General features: G+C 38.9%; 1 protein-coding gene across 3 annotated transcripts in view; it reads left to right on the top strand.

Annotated features, from left to right (window-relative positions):
- snx13 (sorting nexin 13) overlaps nt 1–12780 on the top strand; it is a 123519-nt gene that overhangs the window by 75326 nt on the left and 35413 nt on the right. For all 3 annotated transcript variants that reach the window (XM_052016409.1, XM_052016408.1, XM_052016407.1), the window contains 3 exons: nt 6099–6182; nt 6748–6886; nt 11271–11359. In XM_052016409.1, the coding sequence (XP_051872369.1) occupies nt 6099–6182; nt 6748–6886; nt 11271–11359 (312 nt within the window). The remainder of the gene's footprint in view (nt 1–6098; nt 6183–6747; nt 6887–11270; nt 11360–12780) is intronic.

Raw genomic sequence — 12780 nt, 5'->3', positions numbered from 1 at the left:
TCACCTTAACCACTTTTTTTTCTCCCTGGTTTGCTTCTTTCAATAAACTGCTATCATGCAGTCTTAGGTGCCCCGTTTCTCCAAAGTTTTGGGTGGTTTCATATTTTTGTGTTTGTGTTCCTTGAATGCATTATTTTAAACTTCATCATTTAAGTTTGCAAGATGTATATGTAATTACAGAAACTTAATTGAAAACTTTCTGTATGGCCCTGGAGGTCCAAGGTAGGTATCATGATGGCTAAAAATTTTGACATTACATTTTAAAATATGTATTGTAATTTGTATACCATGGCTATTGAAAGCATTCTAAGCATCACTGTGACCTAGTCACTATGAATAGTGTAGAGTAGCAGCAAAGCTGCCTTTGTTAATAAAAGATAAATGTAAGTCCATAGGTATTATTGTGGTGAGATTTTAAAAGATGCATGATAAATTCATTAACTCATTTAGATTCATGACATTTTTCCATTTAAGAACAAGCATTTAGCTACTGAAACTTGGCTTTCCTCAATACTTGACATTCTTCCCTGTCAACAGAGTTTGAGAGCAGTTTGAACTATTAAGTAAATTTTAGCTTTTACAATTAATCATCGGTGTTGGACCTGCATGTTGATTTGTTTCAGTGTTGATTTCTTAATGTCTAAAATTCTGTTAGTCATTTTCCACTATGGTTGGGATACAAAACCCTTTGTGTATCAAAACCCAAAATTTAGGGTTTTGTATCCTGACCATAGTTTGGGATTTGGAAATTGGCCCATCAGTTGTAAAAAAAAATCAATAAAATTAATTGCAAAAAGCTGATTTTTAATTTCTCTGAGAGCATAGTTTTGTAGGGCAGGTGTGCACATGTTCAAGGCAGGTTGTTAAATGTTTTCTTTGTGTTGTTGTTGTTTAATTTACACCAAGTTACCAGTACATATTATTGAATGATTAGATGACAAGTGAAGATAAGTACAATTTCTTTAAAAAAAAGTATAGTTGGGAATTATGTCAAGAATGTAAAGGAGAGAAAATCAAAAAAAATCTGCAAGTGTTGACAATCTGAACAAAAACAGAAATACTAGAAACTGCAGGTCAAACAGCATCTGCGGATGGAGAAACAGAATTCATGTTTCAGGTTAGACACCCTTTGTCAAAACTGGGAAAGAGAAAAAAAGTTTATTTGAAGTTGCAGAGAAGGTGAGAGAAGGGGTGGATAGAGCAAAGGGAATATCTGTGATAGATTGAGGTCAGGGTTGCTCTGGAAGATGAGTTATTGGGGCATTTGGAGGGTGACAGAGAAGTGAGAAGCATTGTAAATAGCAAGCTCGAGTGTGCTAATGGAGAGGGGAAAAATGTAACTGAAAATAACTGGATAAATCTCTTGGTTTCTGAATTCTGAAATTAACTTTTTATAATGTGCAGATTCCAGTTTGTCTTTTAAGCAGTCTCTACTATCAATTGGTGGGTTATTAAGTTTGCTGATGATACAAAGGTTGGTGGTGTTGTGGATAGTGTAGAAGGTTGCTGTAGATTACAACAGGATTTTGATAGAATGCAGAGCTGGGCTGAAAAGTGGCAGATGGAGTTCAACCCGGATAAGTATGAAGTGATAGACTTCAAGAGATCGAATTTGAAGGCAGAGTACAAGGTTAATGGCAGGACTCTTAGCAGTGTGGAGGAACAGAGGGATCTTGGGGTCCACGTTCATAGATCCCTGAAGGTTGCCACGCAGGTCAGTAGAGTTGTTAAGAAGGCATATGGAGTGTTGGCCTTCGTTAGGGTATTGAGTTCAAGAGCCGCAAGGTAATGTTGCAGCTCTATAGAACTCTGGTCAGACCACACTTGGAGTATTGTGTTCAGTTCTGGTTGCCTCATTATCAGAAGGATGTGGAAGCTTTAGAGAAGGTGCAAAGGAGATTTACCAGGATGTTGCCTGGATTGGAGAGCATGTCTTATGAGGGTAGGTTGAGTGAGCTTGGACTTTTCTCTTTGGAGAGGAGGAGGATGAGAGGTGACTTGATAGAGGTGTGCAAGATGATAAGAGGACAGTCAAGTGGACAGAGACTTTTTCCCAGTGCGACAATGGCTAACACAAGGAGGCATAATTTTAAGCTGATTGGAGGAAGGTATAAGGGGGATGTCAGGGGTAAGTTTTTTTTTTACACAGAGTGGTGGGTGCGTGGAATGCACTGCCTGCAGAGGTTGTGGGGGCAGATACGTTAGGGACATTTAAGACTCTTAGAAAAATAAGGGGCTATGTGGGATGGAAGGGTTAGATAGATCTTGGAGCAGGATAAAATGTCAGCACAACATTGTGGGCCGAAGGGCCTGGCCTGTACAGTGCTGTTATGTTCTATGTTCTAATCTATAAACTTATTGACCAATATGTCTTATTTTAATAATTGATGATAGCAGAAAGCAGTTTTGATGCCATTACTGGTTATTTTGTTGAGAGGATACAAAAAGTTAATTATGCTCTATACTTCAAGATATAAACTTAAGACTTTTTAAAATTAATTTACAGGATGGACGTGTTGCTGGTAAGACCAGAATTAATTTCTCATTGATCACCTTTTGAGAAAAAGGTGTTAAGCCAATCCTTGCACATATATATTCCTTCAATTTTGCTAGGTGGAAAGATCTAAGATTTCCACCTAGCAGTGAGGAAGGAACAGCTATATATTTCTAAGTCAGGAGGTTAATTTGGAGGGGGACCCATTGGTGGTGGTATTCCCTTGACTTTCATTGACTTTCAACTGCTGCCGTTGACTTTTCTGGTGGTAGCATTCGTGAATGTTAGAAAAGTGATGAGATGTGGCTGAGGTGGAGGAAATGAATGTTTAGTTGAGTGGATGGGGTGCAAATCCAGTTGAGCTTGAGTGTTGAAGATCTAACCAAGCAAAGTGCATTTTCTTGTAGATGATGGAATGGCTTTGGATGCCAGCAGGTGAGGCACTAGCTACTGGATACCCAGCTCTCATCTCAACTCTGTCTTGTCCCCCTTGGTTCAGTCCCTTCCCACGTACATCCATGACACTTCACATGCTCACCACCACTTCAACAACTTTCAGTTCCCTGGCCCCGACACCTCTCTTTCACCATGGACATCTAGACCCTGTACACTTCTATTCTCCGTCAGGAAGGCCTCAAGTTCTCCACTTCTTTCTGGATAACAGACCCAACCAGTTCCCATCCATCACCACCCTCCTCCATCTGGCAGAACTGGTGCTCACCCTCTTCGGTTCTTCTCACTATCTGCAGACCAATGGTGCAGCCATGGGCACTTGCATGGGTCCCAGTTCTGCCTGCCTTTTCGTTGGCTACGTGGAGCAATCCATGTTCCAAGTCTGCTCCGCAACTCTTTCTGCGCTGCATTGACGACTGCCTTAGTGCTACTTCCTGCATCCATGTGGAGCTTGTCATTTTCATCAACTTCGCTACCAACTTCCACCCCATCCTCAAATTCACTTGGTGCATCTCCGATACCCCTTTCCCCTTTCTTGATCTCTCTGTCTCCATCTCGGGAGACAAATCATCCACTGACATCTTCTACAGACCCACTGACTCCCATGGTTACCCTGAGTACAGCTCTTCCCACCCTGTCACTTGCAAGGATGCTATTCCCTTCTCTTGGTTCCTCCGTCTCCGCCGCATCTGTTCTCATGATGGGGCTTTCCATTTTAGGACATCTGAGATTGTCCTCATTTTTCAGAAAATGCTATCATTGCAGCCCTCATCTGCATCTCCTCTATTTCCCACATGTCTGCTCTCATCCCACCCCACTCACCCCCAGATATAAGAGGGATAGGGTACCACCCCACAAGTCTCCGCATCTAACATATTCTCCGCAACTTCCGCCATCTCCAGTGCATTCCCACCACCACTTACCCTCCCCTCCCCCTTTCCACAGGGATTACTCTCTCTGTGACTCCCTCATCCACTCATCCCTCCCCACCAATTCCCCTCCCAGCACTTATCCCTGCAACTGCGCTAAGTGTTACACCTGCCCCTACACCTCTTCCCTCACCAGCATTCAGGGACCTAAACAGTCTTTCCAAATGAGGCAGTCCTTCACATGTGAATCCATCGGTGTCATTTATTGATCCGGGTGAAGTCTCCTCTACATCAGTGAGATCCGACACAGATTGGAGGATTGCTTTGTCAAGCACCTTTGCTCCATCTGTTGTAACAGTCAGGATCTCCCAATGGCCAGCCATTTTAATTCCACTTCCCATTCCCACACGCATGACCTCCCCTACTGCCAAATTGAGGCCACACACAGATTAGAGGAACAGCACCTCTTATTCTGCCTTGGTAGTCTCCAACCTGATGGCATGAACATCAATTTCTCTAACATCTGGTTATCACTCCTCTCTGTCTCTCTCTCTCTCCTCCCCCCCCCCCCCCACCAACCTTTGTTTTCCCTTATCCTACCAGCCCCATCACCCCTTCTCTTTCCCCTCCCCCAGCATATTGATCTGCCTATCACTCACACATTCCTCCCTCCAGTTCCACTCCTCACCTCCTTCCCTTCATTCCATGGTCCACTGTCCTCTCCTGTCAGATTCAATCTTCTTCAGCCCTTCCACCTATCACCTCCCAGTTTGTGTCATTCCCACTCTCCCCTTTCCCCACCTACCTATCTTTCCCCTCTCACCTGGATTCACCTATAACTCACCAGCTCTTAGTCCACCCCCTCCCCTTACCCTTTTATACTAGCTTCTCCCAACTTTCTTCCCAGTCCTGATGAAGGGTCTCGACCCGAAACATCAACTGTCCATTTCCCTCCATGGATGCTACCTAACCTTTTGAGTTCCTCCAGCAGTTTGTGTGTTGCTCATCTGATTTTGTAGTGTAGTATTGATATGGCTGGTTCAGAGCAGTTTCTAATGAGTAGTGACACAACCCCCAGGATGTTGATGGTGGTCTCAGCAATGATAATGCCATTGAATGTTTAAGGTAGGTTTGAAATAGTCGTTGCATGACACACAAATGTTATAAATATTATTTACTACTTATCCACCCCACCTATGCCTCAATATTGTCTAGGTCCTGCTGCATGCTGATAATGTACCCCAATTCTAACCCTTTCACTCTCTAAGAAGTTGAAAATTCTAACAAAATTGAATATAATTCAGTCATCAGTGAACATCCCTATTTTTGATCTTAAAATGAAAGTAAGCTCATTAATTGAAGCAGCAGAAGCTAGGACACTTCCCCAAGGATTTCATGCAGTGATTTCCTGAGGCTGTGATAATTGATTTTAAACAACCGCACCATCTTTGTGCAAGCTGTGACTCCAAGTGTTCTTGTGTCTTGGGGCTTCTAAATGTTGTTCAAAGTGGCATAGCACCAATTCATCAGCTGAATGAGGATGATGCATGGTAATTTAGAGAGGTTTTCTAGTTTTACCTAATGCCATGAGACCTCATGGGGTTTGGAGTCAGCATTAATCTCCCAGGCCACTCACGCTAGCATGTGTCATTGTACGGCCACCTCCAGTAGCTCTGTCCTTTATAGCTGATTAGGCCATAACCAAAGGTTTTAATGGGAAAGGTTGGCATGTTGTCTTAAGATATGAGGATAACTGTCAGGTTGTTGCTTGAGTGTGACTGCTCTCATTTTAAACACCAGGCCCCAAGTATTCATGAGGACTCTACAATATAAACTGGGTTGGAGTAACTGCTATGTATGAATTCCTTACTTGGGTTAGTGTCAATTGGTCAGTCCAATTTTATTCTTACTGTTTTACTCTAGTGGGTTATAATATGATTGAATAAACTAGACCATAGAGTCAGCCTTGATGCTTTGGGTCTGTACCTAAGTACATTAGTGAATCAGATGAGTTTATATGATCTGACAATTTTAAGGTCACCTTTATTGAAGATTTTTCTTATAATTACAAAATTCAGAAGGTTATGTAATTAAACTGCATTTAAATTCCCAGTTTCATTAGTGGGATTTGCGATCATGCCTTTGGAATTAATAGTCTGGTCCTCTGATCCAATAATTCAACTACTTGCATCCCCATTCTCAGTGAAGAGTATGTTTTTAAAAAAGTTTAATTATATTTTTAAAATGACAATCTAGCCAAAAGAATTACTTTAATTTTTCAGGAAATTTTGGCAAAAGGAATCCTTCTTCCATTAATTGACCAGCTCAGTGATCCTGACTACGTTAATCAGTATATTATATGGATGGTAAGTAACATGCATGATTAATGAAATTGTGCCAACCCTGATGTGCTCTTGATGATCTATGACAAGCATATTTTTCTACAATGTTAACTTTAATACATTTATGATGTATTCATTTGTTTGAGCAGAATAAAAGATGAGAAAAATTATTATATAACTGCATTCTCATTAGAGAAATAAAGGAAATAAGGAATAAAGCCAAGGTCCTTGCAAATACAGAAAGGAAGGATTGCTGATATCTAAAGAACACATAACTGTATGAAGTCAAGGTTAATTGCTAAATGTCAGTTAGTGTAAAGTTTTACTGGTGACGACTGGGAACTTTTTTTCTTAATTTGGGGATTGGTACCTCAGTAATTCTTAGTAAACAAGTGAGAATTATGAACAATTGAAATATGTAGAAAAATCAACAATGAATGTTTATTAATTACTAAGAAGTTAATTTTTATATTACTTTTAACAGTAGATATTTTTGGGAATTTTTGGTATTGAAATTGTTGGTTTGTACTTGGTCTACTTGAGACTAAATTGCACAGGTTTATGAAATGGCTGGGTATCTTTGTTTCAGATCCGTGATGCCAATTGTAATTATGAAGCTTTTTTGAATATTATCAAACTAAGTGACAAAGTTGTAGAACTGGAAGCAGTGAGGGACAGAGCTGCAGAAGAGTTGCAGTATCTTCGATCCTTAGATACTGCTGGTGATGGTAAATATTTAAATTAATCTGGTTTTCCTTGGCTTTTCAAGTATGTTATTCTGGTGCATTCCACATTGTGGAGTAAGTAATGGCACCCTTAATGGCAAGTAGAACAAGTTGCTGATTGGAAGTTGTCTCATTTTGTGAGGATTCCCAGTAAACTTGGTCAACTTGGTAGTGAAAAATGTTTGGCAGGTTTTTACAATGCTATTATATAAAACAAAATGGGCATTAGTCACGCCCTCTGCATAGATATTATGAAATTTTCCTTACTTTAACTGTTTGTACAATGAAATTAATAATATGTTTCATAACAGCTGACAGTTATAAGCTCATTTGGCAAGTTAATTAAAGGTAAACTGGCAGTTTTGTTCTAATAAAAGATAAAATATATGATAGGCTGCTGGTTTAACTTTCAAATATTTTTGTAATTTATTGGTTTCATCTAAATGCAGTTTAAAAAGTTTCTCCACTTGACACAGTTGAAAGATATTCAGATTTCTACCTGACATTCCAAATACCCTATTTTGTGTCACTGTGTAGATAAAATGATGTTGCAAATCAATTCTCACCAAATTTTGGTATGATTGAGGTATTTTTCTGTGGGAAGGAACCTGTTCCTACTTTCAGGAGCCTGAAATTACTTTATATAAATGGTTATGCTGAAATTGTATTTGTTTAACTAACTTGAGTGGAGAGGGAAATGGAATATTCATGTTTCCATAAGCAATGTGCACATCCTGGCTACTTCAAAAGGTTCTGGAGACCACCTAGGATCTTTCATGTTTTGGAATTATTTTTCTAATGGGTCTCATAACTATAGGAATTGCTTTCACTTCAAATAATAGTAGTGTATAAATGGGGATGATAAGGGCATAGCAGAAGATGGCTTTAAATACAGACTGTCCAATTTTGCTCTGCTGGCACTCACATTATCCAAAAGCTGAGACATAAATATAAACTTGTCAGTGATAAAACAAATACTACTTTTTGAAGGTTCTAGCTTAGCAAATGGTCAGATGCAAACTCTTGTCATTTGCCATAAAGATTTTCAGTTGAGGAATGGCTATGAAAGTCATACTCATCATTCTTAAAATGTATAAATCCGGATCTTACCAGAAGGCTTCTTCAGTATCAGAACATTTGCTACCCTCAGATATATCAGGGAAGTGACTACAGCATGTTGAGTTGTGCTACAGTCAGCAGTGGTGCAGCAGTTGCAGCTCTGGTAATGTAGGTTCAATCCTGACCTCATGCTGCGTGTACTCTTTGTGACCACATGGATTTCCCCCTTGTGCTCCAGTTTCCTCTGAAGTCCCAGATGTGCTGGTCAGTTAATTGATGACTGTAATTTACCTCTGATGTAGGTGGGTGGCAGAAGAATTAGGGGGAAATTGACGGGCATGTGAGAGAGAATAGGTTTCAGGGAAATACATGGGGGAATGGGATTAATGGAAAGCTTTGATATCCAGCATAAATTATATGGCCACCTTACCACCACCTCTATCATGAGAAAATATAAAAATGAGTTCAATTATATTATATAATATAATATTGTATTATGGCATCATTATTATCCCATTGAACAACAAAAACAGCATAATGGCTGCTTAATTCAGGGGCATTAGCAATTATTTGGACAAAACATAGTGATTTCCATAAATAGACAAGAACTTAATTTCCGAACATTCTTAATCCAAAGAGGCAGGTCTGTTGTATGTTATCAAAAGATGTCAGGTTGAAGAGCTTTATGCACAATGCTATTTATTTGAACTATGTAAATACAGTAGTACATAGGAAGAAGGTCTCTGTTTCACATTTGGATTATTATGATTGGTACCAGGAAACAACAGCTGAGATGTTGGGATGGGTTGAGTATGTTTTAGTACAGAAAGTGCACACCTACACTTCTTGTAGTCAGGAGATTCATTAGTTCCCAATTGCATATGCACAGTGTATGCCTCCCTCTTTTTCTTAACCAGAGCCTCAATCTTTTGTCAACCAGGGTTCTGAAACCTGCCAGCCTTGCCCTTCACTCTAACAGGAACATGCAGGCCCTGAGCTGTTGACATCACACTTTTAAAGGCCTCCCACTTGACAGACACTCCTTTCCCTGCAAATAATCTCGCTCACTCAGCCACTGCAAGATCCCACTTAATGGCTCCAAAGTTTGCTCTGCCCCGGTTCAGGACCTTAACCTGTGAACTGGCTGTATCCTTCTCCATAACTATTTTAACCCTTCTTAAACAACTGAATAGCATTAGTCTCTTTTCAGTCTTCGGGAACTTCACCAGTGGCTAATGATGAAGTAAATATCTTCGCAAGGGCCTCTGCAATTTCTTCTCTAGCCTCCCACAAAGTCCGAGGATGTGCTCGGTCAGGCCCTGGGGATTTATCCACTTCAATGTGCTGTGAGGCTGCAAATACCTCCTCCCTAGTAATATGAATGTCCTGCAAAACATCTCCACTTGTTTCCCTTATCTCGAGCAAACATGATTTTCTCCTCAATGAACACAGAGGAGAAATATTTGTTAAAAATACCACCCATCTCCTGCAGCTCGAGACATAGGTGGCCCTGCTGATCTTTAAGGGGACCTACTCTCTCCCTAGTCACCCTTTTAATATAGCTGTAGAACCTCTTGGGATTTTCCTTAACCTTACCTGCCAGATACATCTCGTACCCTCTCTTTGTCCTCCTGATTTCACTCTTAATCTTTTTATAGTCGTCAAGGGATTCACTCATCACCAACCTCCTAAGCCTAGGAGGTTGTAGAGTATCAATGTTGTAGAGTGCCAGCTCAGTAGAGTACTCTTAGTAGAGATCCCAATGGTCCAAGAACCTCATTCCCTGCCCCCTGCTCCAGCTCATCAACTACAAAATCAGCCATTTTTCTTTCATGGCAGACTTACTGTAGCATTGTAAGGAGATGAATCAATCACATCAGTGTTGTAGAGTACTTTGAAAGCATGTTACTGACCTCCATGTGAGAGTCTGAGGATAACAAAAGCTCTGTGAAGCAGAGCTCAAGGTTCTTTCCTTTCTGGTCATCACATATATAAGCCTCTTTGAGATTGAAGCTGGCAGCCTCTGAATCAGCAACCTGAGCTTTCAAAATTACATTTTAATTGGACTTGTAACCTTCGCTATTTGCATGTCCTGCTGCAGATCCTCTTGGCTTGTAAGATGTTCTACAGTAAACTGCATTGTACAGATCTTTATCTGTAAAGCTGTCACAAATTCATGTGCTGGATTCATCTGCTTCCTAGCTAGATTTAAGTTCCTAATTACATGTCTGCTATAAGTGGACCCCAGGTTTAATAATCCCAGCAACATGACCCAGTTATTTCATCACCCCTCCAAAAATAAATCCCTAATAAAATTAGCTCTTAAGCAGGATCTACCTGGGCACAAGGGATCAGCTTGAAAAGATTCAACCTGAGCTTCTCTTGTAGTCAGAAGCTTGCACAATAGGTGCACTTCCTGCTTGTTCAGCTAGTCCACTATCTGAACACAGGTCGCAAGGAGCAATGGGCATGAACTGGCAACTGGAATAAGCCAACAGGGTCTATGGTAGCAAGTAATTAATCATACATACAAGAAATGAGGATTTTTTTGGTAATGTGGTACAATGTCATGTACATGCAAGACTTTGATTTGTGTAATTTCATTTTTTTCTTCATTTTGTATGTTGTACCAGGGGCTTAGGACTGACTTTAGAGGAGGATCTGTTTTCACTCTCAAGCTTGTTTATAAGTTTATTGTAGTAACTTTTTGCAGACCTGCTGTTATCTTATGAACTTGTATTATGGTCCTCTTGTAATGATGGCATCAATCCTATCAACTGTCTTACTCTGAATATATCAACCATTATATTTTTGTTGAAAATAATAAAACTCTCTTACCCTCAGTTAATGACACTTCAATCTCAGCACATAAATCTCATGATATATAAGGTGTTGTTATGAAACAATTATTAGAACACATCCTTTCACTTATGGATAAGTCTGCTGTATTTTAAATAAATGGTTGAATCGTTAGATTTGCCTTAGTTGCAGAACTTGTCTGAATAATTTCTTAGGCAGACTGCTATTTGGACAAAAGATTGCTTTGAATGGAGGATCTGTAAATCCTGAATATCAGAAGTACTGTATATAATGGTGCCAACATGGAACTAAAAGCAACTTGCGAGCAGCCATTTATCTTCCATGTTTATTTGACAGCACGTTTACAGGGTTAATGCTATACCTTTCGGTACATTGATATAGTATCAATTCATTATTTTAATCTGAGCGTGACTTAAATCGTGATAGTATATCTATAAATTTATTATTGTAAGGTTTTAGAAAATTAAGTGAATCAGGTTTTGCTTAATTGTTGCAACCTTACTTTTAGATATAAGCACCATAAAGAATCAGATAAACAGTTTACTTTTTGTGAAGAAAATCTGTGAATCGAGGGTACAGAGATTAAACTCTGGAAAGGTAATGTATTTATTAAATGCTTTTGAATTGTTCTTTAAAACTGAAGTAATTAAGATTACATATTTTACTTAATTTGAAAATCTTTAGTGCCATGGAAAACCATTTGTATCGTTTTTACTTGCCAAACAATGGTAATGATTTAATATCTGAAGAATTATAAATTGTCTGTTGTTCAGTTTGGTTTTGAAAGGAATTTTTGTATAATTCCCGCATCTCAAGAGTTACGCAGGTGAAATTTAGGTTATATATGCAGTTTCTGTCTTCATTCCTGCTGATTATGTTCCATAATGCCCACAGACTCCAAAAGCAGCATTAGATGTGTTTTTAAAAAAATCTACAAATATAACTATGAAAATATACAGCATCTCAGTCAGTAACAAAGAAAAGTAACAACATTTCAGATGCTAGGTCTTTTAGAATTGAAAATTGAAATGAGCAGATTGATGGCTTTGTGTCAGAATTTGATCTCCAGTTTATATTTGAAATACAGCCCATGAAACTCTTTGGGTGTTTTTTACCCCCTTGCCATGCTTTAGTGTTTGTAAATAGAATCCATCATAACCATATTGTAAAGTTTAAGTTTTTATTTCAAGTGGGTATTTGGTACATCAGGGTAAACAAAAAAAATTGATATCAGCACTTGAGGTCAACAATACTGTCCCAAGCAAATGCATCAGCATTGCATGTTGACACTTCTTGGTATTCTAGCTCAGTATTATGGACATGTGAGATTTTAATTTTCATATAGCCTATGTCAAAAAAATGTACTGAATTTCTTATGTATTCAGAATAGTTTCTGCATCTATATGTCCTTGAACCAATAAACAGAGTATTGGGAATGGAGTTAGACCATGTTACTTAATAAAATGCCAACATTAGATAACTTTTATGTCTAATAGCATTTATATTACAATTGAGTTCAATGTAATATTTGAACATGAAGAGTTGCTAAAACGTAGATATGTATAAGACTGCTTTAACGTGATGGTGACCGTTCACAGTAAACTGAGAAAATCTGTAAATGAATAACATGAAGGGAAAGCAAAAGCATGTGTAGAGCCACCTCCTCACCCATCAGAATGAAGAGTATCACTTGCCAAAGCAAACGATAATGGAAGACTAAGTTTCTTGTGTGTGTTTCTTTTTAGGTTGGCCTCATGCACAAAAAAACTAACATTGATCTAGGGGATTGGGAGGGAAAGAAAGAATAAGTAAGCCTGGCAAGACAGCTGCAAATGGGTTAATGAAAAGAAATTGGCCAGAGATATCAAGAAAAAATACAGCTCTATTAAAGAAATGATTAGGAGTACTGTTAACAGTAATGTTGTAAATGAAAACCAAGGAATAGTGGACATGCTGAATGAACACTTTATTTCCTTACTTACAGCATATTAAAATCCAAATGTAGCAAATATTGATTC

The sequence above is a fragment of the Pristis pectinata genome, chromosome 5 (genome assembly GCF_009764475.1).
Source record: "Pristis pectinata isolate sPriPec2 chromosome 5, sPriPec2.1.pri, whole genome shotgun sequence".
Taxonomy (NCBI): domain Eukaryota; kingdom Metazoa; phylum Chordata; class Chondrichthyes; order Rhinopristiformes; family Pristidae; genus Pristis; species Pristis pectinata.
The sequence above is the reverse complement of the archived record's forward strand: the minus strand, read 5'-3'. Positions and strand labels throughout refer to the sequence as shown.